Genomic DNA, 26100 nt, shown 5'->3' with positions numbered 1-26100 from the left:
GTCTCCGGAACTCGCCAGCCTCGGGTTCGGGTGGCAGCCGCTCCGCTAAAATTCACCGGACTGTCCGGTGTGCACCGGACTGTCCGGTGTACCAGCGGAGCAACGGCTCTCTTCGGCGCCAACGGCTCCCTGCGGTGCATTTAATGCGCGCGCAGCGCGCACAGACGTCAGACTTGCCCATGCTGGCACACCGGACATCAAACAGTATCTGTCCGGTGTGCACCGGACACCCAGGCGGGCCCACAAGTCAGAAGCTCCAACGGCTAGAATCCAACGGCAGTGATGACGTGGCAGGGAGCACCGGACTGTCCGGTGTGCACCGGACTGTCCGGTGCGCCATCGAACAGGCAGCCTTCCAACGGCCACTTTTGGTGGTTGGGGCTATAAATACCCCAACCACCCCACCATTCATTGCATCCAAGTTTTCCACTTCTCAACCACTTACAAGAGCTAGGCATTCAATTCTAGACACATTCAAAGAGATCAAATCCTCTCCAATTCCACACAAAACCCTAGTGACTAGTGAGAGTGATTTGTCGTGTTCATTTGAGCTCTTGCGCTTGGATTGCTTCTTTTCTTTCTCACTTGTTCTTGTGATCAAAACTCCATTGTAATCAAGGCAAGAGGCATCAATTGTGTGGTGGCCCTTGCGGGGAAGTTTTGTTCCCGGCTTTGATTTGAGAAGAGAAGCTCACTCGGTCCGAGGGACCGTTTGAGAGAGGGAAGGGTTGAAAGAGACCCGGCCTTTGTGGCCTCCTCAACGGGGAGTAGGTTTGAGAGAACCGAACCTCGGTAAAACAAATCCGTGTGTCACACTTCATTATTTGCTTGCGATTTGTTTTGCGCCCTCTCTCGCGGACTCGTTTATATTTCTAACGCTAACCCGGCTTGTAGTTGTGTTTATATTTGTAAATTTCAGTTTCGCCCTATTCACCCCCCCTCTAGGCGACTATCAATTGGTATCAGAGCCCGGTGCTTCATTAGAGCCTAACCGCTCGAAGTGATGTCGGGAGATCACGCCAAGAAGGAGGTAGAGACCGGCGAAAAGCCTACTACAAGCCAAGGGAGCACTTCATCGGAAGAGTCCCGCACTAAAAGGAGGGAGAAGAAGAAGAGCTCCTCCAACAAAGGGAAGGAGAAGAAATCTTCTTCTCACCACAAAGAGAAGAAGGAAAAAGCTTCTTCCCACAAGCCGCACCGGAAAGGCGACAAGCACAAGAGGATGAGGAAGGTGGTCTACTACGAGACCGACACTTCATCAACATCGACCTCCGACTCCGATGCGCCCTCCGTCACTTCTAAGCGCCAAGAGCGCAAGAAGTATAGTAAGATCCCCCTACGCTACCCTCGCATTTCCAAACATACACCTTTACTTTCCGTCCCATTAGGCAAACCACCAACTTTTGATGGTGAAGATTATGCTAGGTGGAGCGATTTAATGCGATTTCATCTAACCTCGCTCCACAAAAGCATATGGGATGTTGTTGAGTTTGGCGCGCAGGTACCATCCGTAGGGGATGAGGACTATGATGAGGATGAGGTGGCCCAAATCGAGCACTTCAATTCTCAAGCAACAACAATACTCCTCGCCTCTCTAAGTAAAGAGGAGTACAACAAAGTACAAGGGTTGAAGAGCGCCAAGGAGATTTGGGATGTACTCAAAACCGCGCACGAGGGAGACGAGCTCACCAAGATCACCAAGCGGGAAACGATCGAGGGGGAGCTCGGTCGGTTCCGGCTTCACAAAGGAGAGGAGCCACAACACATGTACAACCGGCTCAAGACTTTGGTGAACCAAGTGCGCAACCTCGGGAGCAAGAAGTGGGACGATCACGAAGTGGTAAATGTTATTTTAAGATCTCTCATTTTTCTTAATCCCACTCAAGTTCAATTGATTCGTGGTAATCCTAGATATACTAAAATGACCCCCGAGGAAGTTATCGGGCATTTTGTAAGTTTTGAGTGCATGATAGAAGGCTCGAGGAAAATCAACGAGCTTGGCGACTCATCCGAAGCCCAACCCGTTGCATTCAAGGCAACGGAGGAGAAGAAGGAGGAGGCTACACCAAGTCGACAACCAATCGACGCCTCCAAGCTCGACAATGAGGAAATGGCGCTCGTCATCAAGAGCTTCCGCCAAATCCTCAAACAAAGGAGGGGGAAAGACTACAAGTCCCGCTCTAAGAAGGTTTGCTACAAGTGTGGTAAGCCCGGTCATTTTATTGCTAAATGTCCTATATCTAGTGACAGTGACCGAGGTGACGACAAGAAGGGGAGAAGAAAGGAAAAGAAGAGGTACTACAAGAAGAAGGGTGGCGATGCCCATGTTTCTCGCGAGTGGGACTCCGACGAGAGCTCAAGCGACTCCTCCGACGACGAGGACGCCGCCAACATCGCCGTCACCAAGGGACTTCTCTTCCCCAACGTCGGCCACAAGTGCCTCATGGCAAAGGACGGCAAAAAGAAGGTTAAATCTAAATCCTCCACTAAATATGAATCCTCTAGTGATGACAATGCTAGTGATGAGGAAGATAATTTGCGTTCCCTTTTTGCCAACCTTAACATAGCTCAAAAAGAAAAATTAAATGAATTGGTTAGTGCTATTCATGAAAAGGATGACCTTTTGGATTCCCAAGAGGATTGTCTAATTAAAGAAAACAAAAAACATGTTAAGGTTAAAAAGGCTTATGCTCTAGAAGTAGAAAAATGTGAAAAATTATCTAGTGAGCTAAGCACTTGCCGTGAGATAATTGACAACCTTAGAAATGAAAATGCTATTTTAAGTGCTAAGGTTGATTCACATGTTTGTAATAGTTCAAACCCCAATCTTAGAGATGATAATGTTGACTTGCTTGCTAAGATTGATGATTTGAATGTATCTCTTGCTAGCCTTAGATTAGAGAATGAAAGTTTAATTGCTAAGGCTAAAGATTTTGATGTTTGCAAAAATACAATTTCCGATCTTAGGGATAAAAATGATATTCTCCATGTTAAGATTGTTGAACTTAATTCTTGCAAACCCTCTACATCTATTGTTGAGCATGTATCTATTTGTACTAGATGTAGAGATGTTGATGTTGATGCTATTCATGATCATATGGCTTTAATTAAACAACAAAATGATCATATAGCAAAATTAGATGCTAAAATTGCCGAGCACAACCTAGAAAATGAAAAATTTAAATTTGCTCGTAGCATGCTTTATAATGGGAGACGCCTAGGCATTAAGGATGGCATTGGCTTCCAAAGGGGGGACAATGTCAAAATTAGTGCCCCTCCTAAGAGATTGTCCAACTTTGTTAAGGGCAAAGCTCCCATGCCTCAGGACAACGAGGGTTACATTTTATACCCTGCCGGTTATCCCGAGGACAAAATTAGGAAAATTCATTCTAGGAAGTCTCACTCTGGCCCTAATCATGCTTTTATGTATAAGGGTGAGACATCTAGTTCTAGGCAACCAACCCGTGCCAAGTTGCCTAAGAAGAAGATTCCCAATGCATCAAATGAACATAGCATTTCATTTAAAACTTTTGATGCATCTTATGTGCTTACTAACAAATCCGGCAAGGTAGTTGCCAAATTTGTTGGGGGCAAACACAAGGGCTCCAAGACTTGTGTTTGGGTACCCAAAGTTCTTGTTTCTAATGCCAAAGGACCCAAAACCGTTTGGGTACCTAAAGTCAAGAACTAAAATTGTTTTGTAGGTTTATGCATCCGGGGGCTCAAGTTGGATACTTGACAGCGGGTGCACAAACCACATGACCGGGGAGAAAAGGATGTTCTCCTCATATAAGAAAAACCAAGATCCCCAACAAGCTATCACATTCGGGGATGGAAATCAAGGTTTGGTCAAAGGACTTGGTAAAATTGCTATATCTCCTGACCATTCTATTTCCAATGTTTTTCTTGTTGATTCTTTAGATTACAACTTGCTTTCTGTTTCCCAATTATGTCAAATGGGCTACAACTGTCTTTTTACTGATGTAGGTGTCACTGTCTTTAGAAGAAGTGATGATTCAATAGCATTTAAGGGTGTGTTAGAGGGTCAGCTATACTTAGTAGATTTTGATAGAGCTGAACTTGACACATGCTTAATTGCTAAGACTAACATGGGTTGGCTCTGGCACCGCCGACTAGCCCATGTTGGGATGAAGAATCTTCATAAACTTCTAAAGGGAGAGCACATTTTAGGATTAACAAACGTTCATTTTGAGAAAGACAGGATTTGTAGCGCATGCCAAGCAGGGAAGCAAGTTGGAGTCCATCATCCACACAAGAACATCATGACGACCGACAGGCCACTTGAGCTACTCCACATGGATCTATTCGGCCCGATTGCTTACATAAGCATCGGCGGGAGTAAGTATTGTCTTGTTGTTGTGGATGATTATTCTCGCTTCACTTGGGTATTCTTTTTACAGGAAAAATCTCAAACCCAAGAGACCTTAAAGGGATTCTTGAGACGGGCTCAAAATGAGTTCGGATTAAGAATCAAGAAAATAAGAAGCGACAACGGGACGGAGTTCAAGAACTCTCAAATTGAAGGCTTTCTTGAGGAGGAGGGCATCAGGCATGAGTTCTCCTCTCCCTACACGCCACAACAAAATGGTGTAGTGGAAAGGAAGAATCGAACTCTATTGGACATGGCAAGAACCATGCTTGATGAGTACAAGACACCGGACCGGTTTTGGGCCGAAGCGGTCAACACCGCCTGCTACGCCATCAACCGGTTATATCTTCACCGAATCCTCAAGAAGACATCCTATGAACTCCTAACTGGTAAAAAGCCCAACATTTCATACTTTAGAGTTTTTGGTAGCAAATGCTTTATTCTTGTTAAAAGAGGTAGAAAATCTAAATTTGCACCTAAAACTGTAGAAGGCTTTTTACTAGGATATGACTCAAACACAAGGGCATATAGAGTCTTTAACAAGTCCACTGGACTAGTTGAAGTCTCATGTGACGTTGTGTTTGATGAAACTAACGGCTCTCAAGTAGAGCAAGTTGATCTTGATGAGATAGGTGAAGAACAGGCTCCATGCATAGCACTAAGGAACATGTCCATTGGGGATGTGTGTCCTAAGGAATCCGAAGAGCCTCCACAGGCACAAGATCAACCATCCTCCTCCACGCAAGCATCTCCACCAACTCAAAATGAGGATGAAGCTCAAGTTGATGAAGAAGAAGATCAATCAAATGAGCCACCTCAAGATGACGGCAATGATCAAGGGGGAGATGCAAATGATCAAGACAAGGAGGATGAAGAGCAAAGGCCGCCACACCCAAGAGTCCACCAAGCAATACAACGAGATCACTCCGTCGACACTATCCTCGGAGACATTCATAAGGGGGTAACTACTAGATCTCGGGTTGCTCATTTTTGTGAACATTACTCTTTTGTTTCCTCTATTGAGCCACACAGGGTAGAGGAAGCTCTCCAAGATTCGGATTGGGTGGTGGCGATGCAAGAGGAGCTCAACAACTTCACTAGAAATGAGGTATGGCATTTAGTTCCACGTCCTAACCAAAATGTTGTAGGAACCAAATGGGTCTTCCGCAACAAGCAAGATGAGCATGGTGTGGTGACAAGGAACAAAGCTCGACTCGTGGCCAAAGGGTATTCACAAGTCGAAGGTTTGGATTTCGGTGAAACCTATGCACCCGTAGCTAGGCTTGAGTCAATTCGCATATTATTAGCCTATGCTACTTACCATGGCTTTAAGCTTTATCAAATGGATGTGAAAAGTGCCTTCCTCAATGGACCAATCAAGGAAGAGGTCTATGTTGAGCAACCTCCCGGCTTTGAAGACAGTGAGTATCCTAACCATGTTTATAGGCTCTCTAAGGCGCTTTATGGGCTCAAGCAAGCCCCAAGAGCATGGTATGAATGCCTTAGAGATTTCCTTATTGCTAATGGATTCAAAGTCGGAAAGGCCGATCCTACACTCTTTACTAAAACTCTTGAGAATGACTTGTTTGTATGCCAAATTTATGTTGATGATATTATATTTGGGTCTACTAACGAGTCTACATGTGAAGAGTTTAGTAGGATCATGACACAGAAATTCGAGATGTCGATGATGGGGGAGTTGAAGTATTTTCTAGGATTCCAAGTCAAGCAACTCCAAGAAGGCACCTTCATTAGCCAAACGAAGTACACTCAAGACATTCTAACCAAGTTTGGGATGAAGGATGCCAAACCCATCAAGACACCCATGGGAACTAATGGGCATCTCGACCTCGACACGGGAGGTAAGTCCGTGGATCAAAAGGTATATCGGTCGATGATTGGTTCATTGCTTTATTTATGTGCATCTCGACCGGACATTATGCTTTCCGTTTGCATATGTGCAAGATTCCAATCCGACCCTAAGGAATCCCACCTTACGGCCGTAAAACGAATCTTGAGATATTTGGCTTACACACCTAAGTTTGGGCTTTGGTACCCTCGGGGATCCACATTTGATTTGATTGGTTATTCGGATGCTGATTGGGCGGGGTGCAAAATTAATAGGAAGAGCACATCGGGGACTTGCCAGTTCTTGGGAAGATCCTTGGTGTCTTGGGCTTCAAAGAAGCAAAATTCGGTCGCTCTTTCCACCGCCGAAGCCGAGTATATTGCCGCAGGACATTGTTGCGCCCAATTGCTTTGGATGAGGCAAACCCTGCGGGACTATGGTTACAAATTAACCAAAGTCCCTTTGCTATGTGATAATGAGAGTGCAATTAAAATGGCCGACAATCCCGTCGAGCATAGCCGCACTAAGCACATAGCCATTCGGTATCATTTTCTTAGGGATCACCAACAAAAGGGGGATATCGAGATTTCTTACATTAATACTAAAGATCAATTAGCCGATATCTTTACCAAGCCACTTGATGAACAATCTTTCACCAAACTTAGGCATGAGCTCAATATTCTTGATTCTAGAAATTTCTTTTGTTAGCTTGCACACATAGCTCATTTGAATACCTTTGATTATATCTCTTTTATATGCTATGACTAATGTGTTTTCAAGTCTATTTCAAACCAAGTCATAGGTATATTGAAAGGGAATTGGAGTCTTCGGCGAAGAAAAAGGCTTCCACTCCGCAACTCATACTTCGCCATCACTCCGAGCAACTCTCTACTCTTTGGGGGAGAAATGAGCATCAAAGAAAAGAACTTCATCCTTGGGGGAGAGAGTAAAAGCTCAAAAGCAAAAGGAACGGACTTCATCTTTGGTATAATCTTAACTCATTCATTTATGACCAAAGAGGAAGAAAAACACTAACGAGGGCTCTAATGATTCCGTATTTGGCGATTCATGCCAAAAAGGGGGAGAAATGAGCCCAAAGCAAAAGGACCGCACCACCACCACCAAATTCAAAAACTTAGTGCTTTCCAAAAGTATTTATCAATGGGTATCCTATTGTGTTCAAAAGGGGGAGAAAGTAGTATTTCAAAAATAGTATATCAAAACCCTCTTGAACACTAAGAGGTGGATCTCTTTTAGGGGGAGTTTTTGTTTAGTCAAAGGAAAAGCATTTGAAACAGGGGGAGAAAATTTCAAATCTTAAAAAATGCTTTGCAAACTCTTATTCATTTACCTTTGACTATTTGCAAAAGATCTTTGAAATGAATTTACAAAAGGATTTGCAAAAACAAAACATGTGGTGCAAACGTGGTCCAAAAATGCTAAATAAGAAAGGAACATTCCTTGCATATCTTGTAAGTAGTTAAATTGGCTTAATTCCAAGCAACCTTTACACTTACATTATGCAAACTAGTTCAATTATGCACTTCTCTATTTGCTTTGGTTTGTGTTGGCATCAATCACCAAAAAGGGGGAGATTGAAAGGGAATTAGGCTTACACCTAGTTCCTAAATAATTTTGGTGATTGAATTGCCCAACACAAATCCTTAGACTAACTAGTTTGCCCAAGTGTATAGATTATACAGGTGTAAAAGGTTCACACTCAGCCAATAAAAAGACCAAGTTTTGGATTCAAGGGGCAACCGAGGGCACCCCTGGTCTGGCGCACCGGACTGTCCGGTGCGCCACCGGACAGTGAACAGTACCTGTCCGGTGCACCAGGGGACTCAGACTCAAACTCTTCACCCTCGGGATTTCTCGGAAGCCGGCGCGCTATAATTCACCGGACTGTCCGGTGTGCACCGGACATGTCCGGTGCTCCAAGGAAGCGCGGTCTCCGGAACTCGCCAGCCTCGGGTTCGGGTGGCAGCCGCTCCGCTAAAATTCACCGGACTGTCCGGTGTGCACCGGACTGTCCGGTGTACCAGCGGAGCAACGGCTCTCTTCGGCGCCAACGGCTCCCTGCGGTGCATTTAATGCGCGCGCAGCGCGCACAGACGTCAGACTTGCCCATGCTGGAACACCGGACATCAAACAGTATCTGTCCGGTGTGCACCGGACACCCAGGCGGGCCCACAAGTCAGAAGCTCCAACGGCTAGAATCCAACGGCAGTGATGACGTGGCAGGGAGCACCGGACTGTCCGGTGTGCACCGGACTGTCCGGTGCGCCATCGAACAGGCAGCCTTCCAACGGCCACTTTTGGTGGTTGGGGCTATAAATACCCCAACCACCCCACCATTCATTGCATCCAAGTTTTCCACTTCTCAACCACTTACAAGAGCTAGGCATTCAATTCTAGACACATTCAAAGAGATCAAATCCTCTCCAATTCCACACAAAACCCTAGTGACTAGTGAGAGTGATTTGCCGTGTTCATTTGAGCTCTTGCGCTTGGATTGCTTCTTTTCTTTCTCACTTGTTCTTGTGATCAAAACTCCATTGTAATCAAGGCAAGAGGCATCAATTGTGTGGTGGCCCTTGCGGGGAAGTTTTGTTCCCGGCTTTGATTTGAGAAGAGAAGCTCACTCGGTCCGAGGGACCGTTTGAGAGAGGGAAGGGTTGAAAGAGACCCGGCCTTTGTGGCCTCCTCAACGGGGAGTAGGTTTGAGAGAACCGAACCTCGGTAAAACAAATTCGTGTGTCACACTTCATTATTTGCTTGCGATTTGTTTTGCGCCCTCTCTCGCAGACTCGTTTATATTTCTAACGCTAACCCGGCTTGTAGTTGTGTTTATATTTGTAAATTTCAGTTTCGCCCTATTCACCCCCCCCCCCTCTAGGCGACTATCATATAGCACTAAGTTAGATATTATTTCTAACTATCTCGTTGGTTTTCGTTGCAGTCGGCGTCACATGGTGGCAGGCCTTGTTCCACCTTCTCGGCCTATGCTATGGCCCATAAGGGTAAGGCGACGTCCGACGTCACCTACAACCTGGATGACGGGCCCGAGGCCTACACCAACCCCGCCGTCTACAGCCGCCTCCATGACTACACCGCCATGGCGCAGGAGGTCCATGGCCCAGACTATGATCCGAGCACCGAGCCTATCGACCCCGATGTGCTCATGAGGGTCGGAGGAGGCAAGAGACATGGGCGGTACTGGATTGCCGACGGGGCAATCGACTCGTCCTCCACTCCCACTCTGTCTCAGGTGAGAGCAAGGAGCACTGGCTCGAGCCCAGCCATTCGACCTCGGCACGACAGCTCACAGCATCGCATTTCACAACTCGAGGTTAGTGCTTCTGTAACTCGTCCTTCCTTTAGTTATATACCTAGTCTTTGAGTTACTATAACGTTGGCTTGTAATATTACAGACCCAACTAGAAGAGATGGAGGCGAGGATAATGGCGGAGCGGGCGGCGGCTGATCAGAGGATGGCGGAGATGTTCCAGTACATGCAGAGCCTTGGCGCCGCACAGGGCATCGCTCCGCCACCTCCATTGTTCCCCCAGTTGACCCTACTCTCTTCCACACTCCTGTGAGTACCAAAATTGTAGTTAGATGTTTGTAATGCATCTGGTATAACACATGCTATCTCTTCTTTGTGCAGGGCCAATCTGGGGCGGCATCCAACAACCCTCCGGAAGGGTTCAGCCCAACGCAACCCCGGCCAAACCGCCCACCTCCATGAGTCGTTGTTTTAGACTTCACAACTTATGTATAATACTTATGTTTCTGTTTGATACTTATGTGAGAGCTTGCGACGTTTGCGACTTATGTTTGTGTTGAACACTTATGTTTGTGATGGATATTTATGTTTGTGGTCACGGTTTTATGTTTGTGTTGGCTATTTATGTCTGTGATGATATCTGTGATGTATATATGTGATATATATGTGATATATATGTGATATTTTCTGTTTGTGTGGATGGAAAACAAAAAACAAATAAAAAAGGTACATACTGGTCACTTTGCCGAGTGTAACACTCGGCAAAGAGGCTCTTTGCCGAGTGTCTGGGTCAAAACACTCGGCAAAGAGCACAGACCTGGGCACCGGCTTAGGTTCTTTGCCGAGTGTTGTGTCGCTGGCACTCGGCAAAGAGGTCGGCTTTGCCGAGTGCCAGTTGAGACACTCGGCAAAGAGCCTGACATGGGGACCCTCCCTGGCGGGCTCTTTGCCGAGTGTCCCAAGTGGCACTCGGCAAAGAAGGCGGCTTTGCCGAGTGCTGCCAGGAGGACACTCGGCAAAGATATCTTCGTTGTCGAGTGTCACCGTTGACACTCGGCAAAGCCGCCGTCTCCGTCAACCGGCGCCGTAACGGTCGCTTTTCTTTGCCGAGTGCACCCTGACACTCGGCAAAGATCTTTGCCGAGTGCCCGAAAAAAAGTACTCGGCAAAGAAGCCTTTGCCGATGTACTGTTTGCCGAGCCTTCTTTGCCGAGTGTTACACTCGGCAAAGCCTTTGCCGAGTGTTTTTAAGGCTTCGCCGAGTGCTTCCGGCACTCGGCGAAGAGGTTGATTCCGGTAGTGTGTGACTGAATGTCCCAATATTTTTTCTATATATAGAATAGAATAGGACTCTCAGTGTCCACTTATCAGCATCAAGAACATGTTGTGGCGGTGGTGAGCACAGCGTAAAGACGCAAGCGACACCTGCGCAAAGCCAGCCAGTTTGCATGCGTGCAACACAAGAGGCTTAGCAGATCCCAAACACGCGACACGCCACACCGGCCGCACACGAAGATACAAGACTGTTCATCCACGAAATCGTCTGGCCACGTACAATCAAGGAGATAGATCGTGGGAGGAGAGACGATGCACCGTTCGTCGAGCTACTACCTGCAGCAGTCGTCGTCATCGTCGTCGTCCGTGTCGTCGTCGTCGTTAGCGGCGACTGGCGGGGCGGCATCGCCGGGTCCGAGCTCGACGGCGGGCGTGATGGACGTGGACCAACTGCCGACATATGACCCACGGTCGGACGTGGCCAAGAAGGAGGCCCTGGATGCCTCGCGCGCCGACCTCGCTCGCGCCCTCGTCCACCTCATCCCCGTCGGCGTGCTCCTCTGCGGCCTTCTCCTCTGGTCCTTCTCCGACACTGACTTCCCAGCTGGTAACACATCAAACGACTATTTTATGCTAATCTTATTGGGGATGATGAAACACGTCCACGCCAATGCAACTAAACATTATGTTGGTCGGACATAAAGACGTCAGATCCAAAACCAACCAATAGGAGGGTTGGATGTGGCCATGGAGGCCGGCCTAGAACCGTTATTGGACGCCAAGGACACAACCCCCGCCAGAGATCAAGGTCACGCATGGACTCCAAGATCCTAAGATCCGAACTTGTGTTTTTGTTGGACGTACAAGGAGAAATACCAAGGGCGGCTGTATTTTATATAGTGTTTGGATAAGAGTCACGCAGAATCAAAGTAATTTTTGGTGATCCAAAATCGAGGAGACGGTGACGACTTCGCCTCATCTTACATTGGAGGAAGGCAAGGTCACTCTTTTGAGCGCCAGCGGGACGCCGAAGAGTTGTGGCGCGCGCACCGTCAGGACTCTGACGTGTGCACCCTCTACAAACAGGCCTTCATCTCCTACGGGGTTGCATCTTTGCTAATCGACGCTGCCTCCTTGACGGCTTGACCTTGATAGGTTGGTGGCTACGCTGCCGGGACATCGTCTCAGTTGCCAGCGTCATGGATTCGACTCTTTGCTCCTATTCGTTTTCTCGTGCATTTGGAAGGAATGGAGAACCAAGGTGTCTTCGTGCTAGGGCCACGCTCGGTTGCCAACCGCGGTCTGCTGCGTAGACATTGTGAGTTGTGACCATGGGCAAGGAATGGATTTCAGCGAGGTGCTCCGACCTCGTCGCGATGCTGCTTTCATTGTTTTACTAGTACGATGCCTGTTAGTTGTGATGGTACGTAAATTATTCGGTAGAATATTAGTGCACAATAAAGTATTGGTTGCAACCTAAGTTGTTCTTGTTTAGGGCATACTTATATCTAATATACTTATATAATAGATCAAATATCCTCCATACAGCAATAGATCTCCTGTTGTCCCTTGAAAATGAGTGCCATCATCTAGCATATTTGATTTTCGATTGATCCATGATTCTTCAACCATACGACTGCAGAATTTGTGAGCCTATCCAGGAACTTCTCTAATCTCTAGGATCTCAAATACAAGCACTCGTACAATATCTTTGCAGGTGAACAACTTTGTAATAGAAGGTCTATCCAAACCCAACCCAGTTGCAGCATAAGGACGAAGATGAAACTGAAGAAAAAAGAATAATAACACTCAGTCTTATATTACACTTAAACAAATTAAGTTAAACAAAAGAGCCATATTTATCACTCTGAAAGAAGAGTGCTCCCCTACCACCCTACTTTAATGTTATTTATACATCATTATTAGAATGTAAAAAAGAAGACATGCTAGGAATTGAATTTGAAATTTATTTAGTGCAAAAAACATGAAAACAAAGGTCTTAACTACTACTTTAATAAGGAACATGCAACTTTATGTAAAAGATTGTCTCTACAAATACAAGATACCAATGATGATAAAAGATCCAACCTATTTTGGAGACCAAATTGGACCTAGGCATTCTACCTTCACAGTCTTAATGGTGACTTTGCTGAATAACAAACCTGAAAAAATATTTGAAGATTAGTTACGAAAAAGAGAACCTAAACAAGCTACTTCTCTAGCTTGAACCATGATTCAGTGCGTTAGCTGAAATCTAGAGAGAGAGAGAGAGAGCAGAGCACAATACAGAGCAAAAGAAAGAAGAAATTACTAACCTCAGTTGGATGTTTGCGATGTATTACATGGCCCATAGGAGAATCGAAAACATCACAGGATAGATTAAAAAAAAATCCTTGGAACAAAACGTTTGATCAAAAGCAAGTGATATGAAGTTACTGTATTCACATTGCCATGGAAAAGACATATCTACAATAGGAAATAACAAACAACAAAGTAACCATCTCCTCGAGGACTGGCAATCACTTCCCAAATATATATCAGTGACACCATCTTGGGAATTGGTAGTTGCTCCAGCAAGATACTACTTCATAGCAAAGATTATACCACTCTTTCCTAAAACCAAATAGCATGGAATATAACATCACTGTCTAGATAATCCATTGGATATTTTTTAATAGAATGTATGTGGCAACAAACTCATTGCACAAGTGCACATCAGCTCATCTACCACAAATAGAGAGCGAAACTAACAATAGTGCAAGCAACCATCATTAGCAAAAAGATAATCGGTATCCTATTCATGAACAAGAATGGTGTTGTCAGCCAAAAACAGGATACCAACAATTTTAGAGCTACAACCAGGATGTAAATATCAAATTATATTATATCATCAAATAATTTTTTTGGCCATATCAACAGGTAGATAAAATATACCAAAAAGATACAGAAAGGAGGACCCCTGAATTATGGAATTTTTGGTCGAACTACTAAATTGTAGTTTAAGAATGAACACTTCTAGCACTCTAAATGTTACTTTGTAACCCTTAGTGGGTAAATAGCCCATTTTGCTCCCTGATTTACAGAAGAGGATGCAACATACCATGGTGGGGTTGTAAAGAAGAAATAAATTGTGTTAGCTGTCGAGTTGAAGGATTACTCACATTCTCTCGTGGGTTTGGGCAACAGCAGGGTAGAAAGAGGCCTCGCGTCCCCCACCCTCCTCTTCCTCCAACCTCTAGGAGAGGGAACGACAGGCACAACAGGTCCATCGTCGCGGGCCACATGAACGAGTCCTCGTCGTCCAGCACGAAGGAGTAGAGATGGAGATGATTCAGACAAAAAAATCATTATTTTTGACATAGAAATAACATTAGTAGATTTGTAATGTCAAACATTTCTAGATGACTACATTCTCGTTAGGGTTTAATAACAAATGTTTAGAGAAAGTAGAAACTGAAGATATGCATTGAAGACCATGTCAATTTTGAAAGCATCAAATGAAAAAAAGAGTAGAGGTAGTAATTTCAAAAGAATGACTAATAAGGGAATAAATTAAACAAAACACATATATTAACTTTGGATAATCCCACAGAGAGCTCTGCATCATCTCCGAATAGAAGCGCTTGAGTTTGCTCGCCGTAAACTCTGCATCCTTTTTCTTTTCCCTGTTTCTTTGAGTGTGGATTTTTTAGTATTCCTGTCTCCCTTCCCACTAAACCTTACATTCTCCAGTAAACTATGTACACTATATATTATTGATTGAATTTTGGAGATAGATTGTGTGGATGTGTTTGACATGATTAATTTTCTGTGCCAGTGCATTTTGTAGGCTTTGTGTACTATAACAGATATGTTATAAATAATATTGAACATCATTGAAACATGAAAATATGTACTATTAAAAATGGACCTAAGTAGACAAGTGCACTTACTTTTGAATTACATCTTTTTTCTTCCATAGTTTTTCATGTTCAGCATCTGCATTAAGGCTCCTTGGACAACAACAGTTGCACAATCAGCTAGAGTTTCGTAACTGATCTGAATATGTTCCAAATAACGGATCAGGGCGAGGCGAGGAAGGCGGCTGCCACCGCCGCTCGGATCTGGGCAAGTCGGGCTAGGAAGTTGTGGATTAACTTGAGAAAATTGAGTAACTCAAAAGAAAACATGTGAAGTACTTTTGATGAAATAAAACATGAAGACTACTTGAACCTCTGCCATCTAGCCCTCTTGTGTGTCCTTGTTCTCCTTGTAACGGTGAAACCTGATAATATTGTGTATTATTACCAATCTGATCAAAGTCATTGATTGAGTTTTTTAGATCAAAACATTATTAAGCTCTCGGTCAATCATAGGAGTTTATCATGCTAAAGAAAGACCGAGTAAAATTCTAGCATAAAGAAATATTATAGGAATCCATAATCCTAATCCAAACTGTATATTTACTATACCTAGAGGTTTATAGTGTTGGTTTGGTCCGGCCTCTCTGCCAGAAAATGAATGAAAATTACCAATAGTGCACAAACAAAGTAGTTTATCCACATAAACGTATTCCATTTTATAAACTACAATACATCTATACATCATGCCATTCCATCGGTCGGGGGAAAACTGACCAAGGAGAACAGGCAAACCAGCATAAATCTATTGAACCAACATAAATATGACATCACCTTTTCGCCTCAGGATCAGATCACATCCAATCAATGATCTTTGGGTCTTCTTATACCTGTTATTCTCAAGATTCGCTTTTGAAAGGAGGGAATCTAGAACTGCTGCTTTAGCAAGATTGTAAGGCGCCATCAAAACACTGGCACAATGTCCACATGGGTGAGGGATAGATAGACATGGAAAAAATAACATGATACCTAGCAGCTCATATGTTTGGGCTAACAGATGTAGATGTAGAGGCAAAGGTAGTGCTCTGCTCATCCCTGTGTGCCTGGCTCTTGCCGTTGTGCGCCACGAACATCCTCCTGAGCCCATGCATCATGGCCACCATCCTAGAGGCCCGCCGCCGGGAGCTCCTAGACGCGCCGAGCAACTCACCGCCGTTGAGCCAGTTTTTGTCCATGCCCACCCTCCCCGCCCCCTCGGCGCGTTGGCGGCCACGAATCGATGGCAGAGGATTTGGAGGTCGACTGTGGGTACGGGGGCCACGGTTGAGATCGAGAGCTGGCGAAGAAGAAATGGGGGCAGTGGGGAGTTCAGGCAGGCGAAATCGGTGGCGTGCACGAGGGCATCTGGGTGGTGGGGTCACGACCTCCTGGTAGGACAGATCGGCGGTGATATCGTGCAGGAAGGTGTAGGGGCGCGGAACTCCAGCCACGGCGTGCGGCAATCTCGGGGGCGAGCGCGGCAGGGAGGGGAGGGGAGGGGTGGTCGCGGAGGGGATGGTGAAGGGCACGCTCCAACATCGGCTGTCTCAGGGCTTCAGCGTTGTGGGGGCAGGGGAACGGCCTCACCGCGTCATCTTTGTCGTGTTGCGCGTGGTGGGGTGGTGACGGCAGGGGATCGACGTGGTGACAGGGGGATCACGGATGGGGGTGGGGGCATGGCACTGTCGCGCGCGGCGGGGCGATGCTGGCGGGGGATCGGTGTGGTGATGGCTGAGGGATCGCGGATGGGGCGAGGGTAGGCGGGGGCGCACGGGCGGGGGCATGGTAGTGTGGACGCTGACCGAGGCGGGGGCACGTTGATGCCTCGGTGGACGCTCTCCTTGCGCTCTTAAGGAGTAGTATAGATTATGTGCAATTTTTTGTACCACTGCAATTTTGTCCAGTAATTTTATGGGCAATTTTTGTGCCACTCGTGCTTACTGCTTCGAGGGCTAGTTTGCGAGTCCAAAAACCAAAAATGATTGGAGTGGCTTAAATCTCCTTATTATTTAAAATTGAATGTGACCATGGATTACAGGAGAATTGGAGTGGATTGATGAGGAAATTAGTTTATTTCCTCGCCAATCCCCTCCAATACCCTTATGATCCCCTTATCACCAAATCAACCCTAAGGGCTTGTTCGGTTATTTTCAATCCATATGGATTGGAGGGGATTGATACGGATTGAGGGGATTTTGACTTACTAGGGATTGAAACCCCTCAATCCCACTCAATCCATATGGATTGGGATAGAACCGAACATAGCCTAAGGAGGGGATTTTAACCCCTCAAATTCTCTTCGGTTTTATGGCTCACAAACTAGCCCTGAGTGGTACAGACTTACGGTGGTACAAGACTCGTGGTACAAAATAATGTCCATCCCTATATATAGCAGTGGTACTACTTCATCTATTTAAACAGGCATGTCGACATAAATACCCCAATTTCTATATACACGATGAATACAATCACTAGATCGCGTACAAGACAGTGTGTCTTCTCCTGCCCCCTTCGTCCTTTCATGATCTAAAGGTGACGCTCCTTCGACGATAGAGCTTTGACAAGGGGCGGAGAGTCTATTATAGCATTTTATGGCCCAAGCCATACCAAATGAAAAAATTTCTACCAGGTATGGCCCAATTCCAGGTAGTCAGTAGCGTCAACTCCTCACTCCCTCACCCTGACCCTGTCACCCACTGCCGCCTGACTGCGCTGCGCCCGTCTCGGCCTGGCGTCGATAGCGACCTGCGTAGAGATGAGTTTTGCTATCTCAAACCCGTACCCGTGAAAAATATCTATGCCCATTAAAAAACTCGTACCCATAACGGGTTTGAGATTTTACTCAAACCCGTACTCATCGGGTTAGCAAGTACTAATGGGTTACCCGCGGGTTTCATCTCCAATATACTAGTTCTTCTCATAATCAATAAGTATCGTAATGATTAATGATATCATGATCCAAAATCTATGTCATGAACAATGAGTTCGTGATTTGGTATAACAATTATTAGTAGAGAGAATGAAATATAAATAATAAGTTGTATAATTAAGTGACCTTGCACTAAGTTATCCATCCACCACATATATAACGCTAGTAAAAACTATAATAGCAAGCAAGCAACACTCTCACCGATTACTGATACATTCACCAATTGATAAAAATTATAAAGTAAATAAGGAATAACAAGTTTGTTGTTCGTTTATAAAATAAAATGACAATATGCACTAGGTTTGGTCGGGTTTAAAAAACCCACGGGTTCACGGGTTTGGGTACTATAGGAACAAACCCGTACCCATAAACCCGTCGGGTATAGATTTATGTCCATTAACAAACCCATGAGTATGAAAATTGACCCAAACCCGTACCCTAATGGGGTAAAAACCCATCGGGTTTCAGGTACCCATTGTCATCTCTAGACCTGCGACCTCCGGCTACCATCCTTCGCCCCTCTGCCCACCAGACTCAGCCCTTCGGCTCCGCCCTCGCGCGTGGATGGCAGTCGAGCAACGGTAGAGATCCAGCGTCCGCTCGATTGTCCGCTTGCCCGCCCACCGGCTTCTAGCCTCCGCCCGTCGTTGCCACTCTGCTACCTCGGCATTCGGCCACCAGCCTACGGTCTCCCATCTCCAATCGACGCTCTTGACGTCCACTGTCAACCCCCGCAGGGCCGCAGCACTGAGGTAAGTGACACGTGGGCTTTAGTCGTGGCCTGAAGCAAGAACATTACTACATTAGCCATTAGTTTGAATGTAATCTTTGTCGCTAAAGCCATACCAAAACAATCATCCTTCGCCACTGGCTTCGTCCCACCCCGAGCATCGTTTCATCGCCCGAATCAGACGTTCTAGTCTTCAGAAAATGTTTCCTAAAACAAAATTAAAACAACATGTTCTTGTTATTTGAGGATATTCCGTAAAGCCTTCTCCTCAACAGCCTTGGTTGTAAACAACTTCAAGAATGTAGGGTCAACTTGTCGCCATGGAGTAGACGACATAGGTCTCTCCATGTCCACCACTTCTCGCACTTGGAACAAAGAGCATATTATGTCCGTAAACTTTTATCATCTTAATGATCAACAAATATGTTCTAAAAAAAGTAGGAGGCATGGAGCATAGACTCTTTTTCTCATTTGGCTGACGTTATTGGACTTGCCATGTGAAGCTTCTACTCTCCCTAACCACTGTTGTTGGCATTGTTGTTGGCATTGGACCAATTGTAACCTTAGTATTGTCTTCTCTGTGTATGTGGCGTAGTGGGGCTTGGTGGATATTGAAAGAATCAAGATGCACAAGACAAGGGTGAATTAGATTTCTCTAAAATTTCTTGTACAAATTAATATTTAATTACAAATTTAACTTTATATGAGTGCCTGATATGTGACCAACAGTTTTGCACACTAGTTACCGACCCTGTACTAGAATGACAATTCTAAGAAAGTAAATATATTTAATAAATCAAGGGTTAGAAGACTTGTCGATATTTTATTGAGGCCTTAGAGAGTCAACACTCCCACTAATCCTCCTTGGAGTACCTAAGCAAGAGTGTTGCTCTCCCTTGGTTTGCGTAAGGACCAAGTGCTCTCTATGAGCTATTCTGGCATGGTAAACCGCTCATAAAAATGTACAAGTCCCAAGTTAGATTACTCATAAGCTCTATAGATGATCACCACACTCTCGATTGCCACCAAGCCATATAGGTGATGCCAATCACCAAGAGTAATATGAGTAATATACATTAGACTCTCACTTGACTATGCCAAATCTAATTAGAATGATGGATGCACACAACTCACTCTCTATACATTGATGAGGTTGCTAACTACATGATTATTACTTCTTTGATGTCCTCCCTACGCAAGGGTCTTTGTTACTCTCAAGTGGATGCTTTCGGGAGTGAGTTGAGGGTATAAATAGCCCTAAGAGGTAAAACTACTCGTTACACCCCACTCAGCACTTTTAGGAGCATTGAACATGTCTGGTGCTCACTTTCCCCACTGCATTAGACATGTTAGTGCCTCTCCGATAGCTAGTTCTAGTCATTACTATATATGGCATCTAGTCCCAACAACGGTGCCACATCAGACATGTCTAGTGAGTATAGTCCTCAAATGCACAATTGCAGACCTCTTTGAGTACCATGTCTAGTGCCACGTCCGGTGGCACACTAGACACATCCGATGAGTACTTAGCCTCTCAAACATAGTTTATATGCTCTCTAAATACCCAATCCGGTAGTGCATCAGGCAAGCAAGTGAGTGCAAAGTGTCTAGGGCACTTGTGTAAGTTCTCTGGATGCCCTGTCTAGTGCATCGTACCTGGTGCACACTGAACACACCGATATAACTCTGAAACGCTACATGGCAGATGTCCATCTATTGTTTTATCCGCTAAAGCACCATACACGTCTTGTGCTATTGCATAATGTCCAACTCACTCGTTTTAATTGTTTTTCGAGTGGGGTTTCTTTCAAACTTTTTGTGAGCTATCTTTGGTTTACCTAACAGTAATTTTTACAACTATGCACATCACACCTAACTATACTCACCTTGGTGAAGTTACCCATTCCATGGCCCATTATAGCATGGCAAAAGGAAAATAAAAGGTCCTATCGCTTTTATAAGTGTCCAATGACTCTACCGACCGTTTGAATTAGCTGATCATTTACCTCTTCATCCATTCCTTTAAAATTTGACTGTTGATCTCCATCAACAACCGCATGAATACCTAATAAGACCATGTTTTGAATTGTGAGAATTAACAAAAATATTAGGGATGATTTTCACCTTCTTCTCATAAGCTATTGTAGCGTCGCCGTTTTCAAATATGTTTGCCTCTATAAATAATCTATTAGGAGACATGGTTGTTTTAGAATGTTCGTCCTTGTTGCACGTCTATCAAAATTGATGTTATAGAGGAGGCCATTCTAAATGTCCATCATTTTCGGTTTAAAAACAAAGATTTTCTATTAAAAACAACGATTTTTCCTGGTATGTCCCATATTTATTTTTTTTAAATTCAGTCATCATTTTTCGTTTAAAAACAACAATTTTCGCTAAAAATCATGAAATCTTGGTCGAGAAATACAAATTTTGTTTTTTAATTTGAAAGTCTATGCACATTGCAAACAACGAATTTCGTTCGAAAAAATCCGAGGAACAACATTTTTCAATGAAAAATTAACAAAAACCAGCCAGCAAATATCATTTCTAGGTCAGGAAATTCGAAACCATTTTTTGTTTGAAAATGAAAATCAGCCAGAAAATTTGAAAACCAACGAAAACCATCCGGTTTCTCTTTCCCGGTTATTAGTGAGAAATTAGTAAAAATAGGATGGTTAACCCTGGTCTATGATGAGTAACGGTTTTTGTAGCGTTGATATTCTAGCTTCTAACAAAATCTAATGATGTGTTTCATCATTCCAAATAGTCCATATTTCGCGAAGTAGTAACTCTAAATTTTCATTTATACTTTTTTGAAGTTATTCAACCATTTTGCCTGAATTATGTTGTCTCTCCTATTTCTATACATGCGACTAGAAGATGGCGTCCTGCTGGAGAAGGGAGAGGGCCGCATGGCGGTTGCCGGTGTCAGGATAATGCCACGACCACGAAGCAGTGTTACGATGGAGAAAGGAGGAGACGGCCGCACGACGGAGGATTCAGATCCCGTAGGCAAGGCTCATGGGACAAATAAGAGAAGAGTGCTGTTGAGAAGTGAAATGGAGCACGTACGGCGAACAATTTAAAACAACACATGCGCTTCAGCCATAGCGTGTTAGCCAGTTTACATTTTTCAAAATCTTTTTTTTTAAAAAAAAAATATAAGCTCCATGGATAGCTAAACAATTAATCAGATACCTTATTACAGTCTCTATTACATAACGAGGCATTAAAAAAAGAAAACTCTGATTGCATCATGTCTCGAATATGAAACACCATGGCATCCATTTTTTTTTCTAATATGATTTGCGATAAACCTAACTGAATTGCATGAAGAATGAATGCTCTTGTAGGCCACAATGGCACATCGCCATGCATGTAGGGCCGATGAAGCATGTCGAGTTGTGTCCCCAGCCCCAGCCACCAATACCTCTCCATTCATATTTTTCACCATAGAACCCCATCCTCTAGATCTTTTATCTGGGTCAGAAGAATCACCATGCATGTAGCTTCTCGAATTGCATGAGGAAGAAAGAAACGGATCCACAAACTTGAAAGGCTAATTCAGTGTCATATTGCAAAAAAAAAAGTGCTGGCGGCTTCTGAGTATGGAAGACATCAAATCTGAACTGATCCTGGACTCAGAGCGCCAAACCAAACCTGCCCCTACAAGGAGCCGTAAGACGCTAGGAGATGCTTGATCGTCCTGTCCGGATTACAATAGAGTCCAGTTCGAGTATATATGAGCGGTTGGCTTCTTCGTCGGTGGTGGAAGAACTTCCTCCACCGGAACGGCATCAACAACCTGGAACTGGACTACGATCGAGAACAACAAGGTCTGGACGCGCGACGTGGAGGTGGAGATCTGAGCGAGGAGAAGCAGGAGCACGAGATATTACAAAAATAGTACTAGGAGCATTTTTGCCATTAATCCCGTGTCACCTTCACCTTCACCTTCATCAGGTTAATATAAGTTGATTAAAACCCCGGTGCGCCGGCCAGCGGACCACCCCAACCCATACCCTTTTTTCTTCGTCACAACAAGAAAACACCCAACGCGACGCCACTGCAGCCACAGCCACAGGGCGCGCACGGCACGCGTATACCACGCACGCACACACCAAACCAAAAAACACATACCAGCCGTATTACACCATCGCTTGCGCGGTCCGTCCGGGCGTAGTGCACGTGGAAGCAGCGCTTACAGGAGCTGCATGAGGCGGCGCGCGGGCTTCTTCTTGCGCAGGCCGACGAGCGAGGCGTCGTCGACGAGCGGGCCGCAGAGCGTGCCGTCGGGCTTCATGTGGTAGAAGGTGCTCTGGAAGACGACGCGGGTGCGGTTGGCGATGGCCGTGAAGTCCAGCACGGCGCGCTTGTATCCTCCGGTGCCCCTGGACTGGTAGGGCACCTTGACCGTGGCGCGCGCCGCGTAGGCCTCGGCGGCCATGGAGCCCGCGCAGCCGTCGCCCGAGTCTCCCACGGCGAAGGCGAGGCGGTAGGTCCACCCAGGCACGGTGCGGACCTCCTGCACGAGCGCGCTCTCCCGGCCGCCCACCAGCTCGACGGCGCGCGCGCCCTGGGGCACGGCGAAGTGCGCGGCGTCCACGTACTTGACGGCCTTGGACGAGACGATCATCCAGGCGGGGAGCGGCGAGTGGTCGTCCTCGATGTTGGGCGGGACGAGCACGCCCCAGGACGCGCCGGGCAGGAAGTAGGGGCCCTCCTCGAACCCGCCGTTCTTGAGCAGGTTGTTTCCCCCCGCCCGCCTGGCGAGCGCGGGCGGGTACAGCGCACGGATGGCGACGCCGTCGATGAGCGGGCCGCAGGCCGGGTCCTCCTCCACGCCCGGGTTGTGGATGACCAGCGTCACCGCGTCCATCTTCGCCTTGAATGCCCAGGCGTACGAGTCCCAGCCGTTGCTGCCGTAGATGGTCTGCATCGGCAGCACGCCCCACTCGGGGCTCACCGACACGTTCAGCCGCTGCCGCTCCGCCTGCGCGCACGTCCGCGCCGCGCTGAACGTGATGGCGTAGTAGGCGCCGCGCGCCACGGCCAGGCGCTGCCGGATCGACGCCTCGTTGCCCAGCCGCACCGCGTGCGCGCCCTGCGGCACCACCAGCAGCATGTCCCCCTGCTTGTGCCCCGACTCGATGTACTCCACGAAGCCGGACGTCTCCCACCGCGGGATGGCGTGGGCGCCCGACACCACCGTGCCGTTCACCAGCGCCGACTTGGGCGGGCCATCCTCGAAGTTGCCGTTCGGGAGAAGACCTGCACCATTTGCATTGCATTTCGTGTCAGTTGTATGTATCGTGATGGGTCTGGTGGTGGGCCGGTGGGAGCAACAGATGTTGCAGTCTTTTGAGCTGACACTGGCAGGGTGCACGTTGCATGGCAGCGCAGCACCAGATGTTGCAGTCTGTTGGTTCTGCTGCTCTGTCGGTGGGGGGCTCAGGCTCACCGGCCTCGCGCTGATCGTCAGACGCATTCACAGCTGCTCTATCTACCACCACATCACACATATGCGTGGGGTCCGTCCGACGCATCTGAACACGACCAAATCAAACACGCATCCCCTACTTTTTTTCACAGCACCACCGGCCAATACTAATCGTACTTTGCCGAGTCAGCTTTATCATTAGTACTATAACTGAAGACGATGCTTTGGCGGCGGAAAATGGGCAAAATCCTTGTATGATGTGTTTGTTTGACGAATCATTCGATCCAAAATGAATTGATGAATCATGTGCTCATTCCTCAAATTTAGTGGAATGACTACATTCCATATATTAGTACTAAATAACTAAATATAAGGAATAATGTGGTGATGGATTAACTCATTTTATTACCCAAACCAAAAAAATGAGGAGTGAGAAGATAATGAACTAACTCAATCCTCAACCAAGCACCCCCAGTAATGTATTATGTCGACCAGACCAGCATGCGCTGGTTAGTAACTGAATAATTAAGAATTTTTATTTAGATGTTAGAGTGGTTTGATATAAAAAATCAGTTAGGAGGCGGGTGCCAGCCAGTAGCCCAGTATATATATATACATGCTAGCCATGCGAGGTGTACGTGACCGTGGGGCCAAGCGACAGGTGCCTACAGTACAGTATATATTTGCTTGCATGCTCCATTGGTCCTCTTCTATATATACTAATCAAAGCCTTGAGCGTTGATGCATTTGCATGGCATGATGATCATCAGATCGACCCACCACCCATATGCATGACAGCGACACACAGCACTATTCATTTTGTCGAGACGAGTGATGACGACCCTTTGGGAAGTTTCGGATCTAACCAGGCCATTAACTACGTGCATGAATGTATGTATGATGACGACGAGAAAAGCACAGTTCTGTGTTCGCTCGATCGGCTGGTAATTAATTCAGGGGCCACCGTATCCTCCGTCCTTCATCCGTTCTAACTTCAGTAACGTTTTATCTTTTTTATATGTATTTCTTTTACTACGTAAAAGAACATTCCATCCGTTCCAAAAAATATAGTTCTTTCTATCCCTCTTTTTTTTCCATCTACGTTCAAATTAAGGACAATGAATGTAGACATATAAGTTGATTAATAAATATAGGTTTAGTCTAAAACGAATCATTTTATGCATGGTGTCAGTGATACGATGGACGAACGTATACAGCGGAGCCGTGCGTATGGACAAAAGCGGGAGTTTTGCTTTGATACGGCTGGCTCACAGAGCTGAGCTATTCCGGGCAGCTGGAATTGGAAGCTGTAAACTGGGGTGTCCACTCTAGGAGCAGTACCCTAGCAGAGTAGCAGCATCTACGACTGGACTAGAGTGAAGAAAACAGCATAACGGAACGGTATATGACAAAGCTTAGGTCCGAGAGCTCTCACCGTCAGTGACGACCGCGGCAGCCGGCGCCGCCAGCGCGCACACGGCGGCGACGAGCAACAGCGCGACGCGGCGCATCTTCGCTCTCCCTCCTCCGGCTGCGCTGCTGCTTCTCCTCCTCCTCCTCCTCCTCTTCAGCTCAGACTCACAAGGAGGACCGCTCTCTGATGTCTCTGTGGCAGCTGCTGGAGCGGAGGACGATGAGCAGAGCAGCGGGGGCGCGTCCGCTCTTTATAGAGCGACCCCCGTCGCGGTAGAACGCCCACGAGGGAGGGAGGCTGCCTCTCAGTCTCAGTAGCGAGAATGCCACTGCGGTGTTGAACTGCAACGCGTGTCCCGCTCGGCCGCTCCTGCCGCCTATCGCGTGGGGCTCCGGAAGGACGGACGGCCGGATGCGCCGGGCCGAACCGGCGGCGCTTCCCGGTTCGGAGCCGATTCGGTTCATGCCCTCGTGGGGGACAGCCCCTGCATGTGGTCACATGGCCCTCTTGAGTCTTGACGCGCGCGTACGTGGCCATTTCCCAGGACGTTGTACTCTGGCGGTGGTCGGACTCGGGTCGGGGGATAGTCTCGTCATTCCGGAAGTTCCGGCCGTGGCGGTTTGATTGGACACCGCGTGGGGCCGCGCGCGCTTCGTCCCTAGCTAATCTGGTTGTCCGTTCTTCGGTTCTTGGTTAATGCTTGTCATCATGGCAAATTGGCAGGTCTGTTTTTTTATTAGCGCAGCGTGTACACAGCTCGCTTGTGTGTATACGCCTAACACTGTTCCATTAGTGGATACGGTGGTACCCATACTTGCATCCACCGTCCAGGCATCAATTAATCCAGCTGATCCCATATATATTATCCTCTATTAACGCCTTTTCGGAGCGCCAAACACTCAATAA

The 26100-nt window shown here is 46.4% G+C and overlaps 2 protein-coding genes across 4 annotated transcripts; one reads left to right on the top strand and one right to left on the bottom strand.

Moving 5' to 3' along the window:
• The first annotated feature begins 11002 nt into the window (after window positions 1-11002).
• Window positions 11003-21929, top strand: LOC103651598 (uncharacterized). Of its 2 annotated transcripts, none has more exons than XM_008677261.2 (2): window positions 11003-11410; window positions 21221-21929. In XM_008677261.2, the coding sequence occupies exons 1-2, from the start codon at window positions 11116-11118 to the stop codon at window positions 21424-21426; spliced, it is 501 nt and encodes a 166-aa protein (XP_008675483.1). In that variant the 5' UTR covers window positions 11003-11115; the 3' UTR covers window positions 21427-21929. The 2 variants fall into 2 exon arrangements, with proteins under 2 accessions (XP_008675483.1, XP_008675482.1); XM_008677260.2 differs by having other exon boundaries at window positions 21218-21929.
• A 269-nt stretch (window positions 21930-22198) lies between these two features.
• LOC100279506 (OSJNBb0091E11.19-like protein) lies at window positions 22199-25668 on the bottom strand. 2 transcript variants are annotated; one of them, XM_008674481.3, is made up of 2 exons: window positions 25216-25668; window positions 22199-23611 (listed from the first exon to the last, which is right to left on the bottom strand). In XM_008674481.3, exons 1-2 carry the CDS (start codon window positions 25289-25291, stop codon window positions 22542-22544), a joined length of 1146 nt encoding a protein of 381 aa, XP_008672703.1. In that variant the 5' UTR covers window positions 25292-25668; the 3' UTR covers window positions 22199-22541.
• Between the last annotated feature and the right edge of the window lie 432 nt (window positions 25669-26100).

This window comes from Zea mays, chromosome 3 (genome assembly GCF_902167145.1).
Source record: "Zea mays cultivar B73 chromosome 3, Zm-B73-REFERENCE-NAM-5.0, whole genome shotgun sequence".
NCBI classification, from domain to species: domain Eukaryota; kingdom Viridiplantae; phylum Streptophyta; class Magnoliopsida; order Poales; family Poaceae; genus Zea; species Zea mays.
The sequence above is the reverse complement of the archived record's forward strand: the minus strand, read 5'-3'. Positions and strand labels throughout refer to the sequence as shown.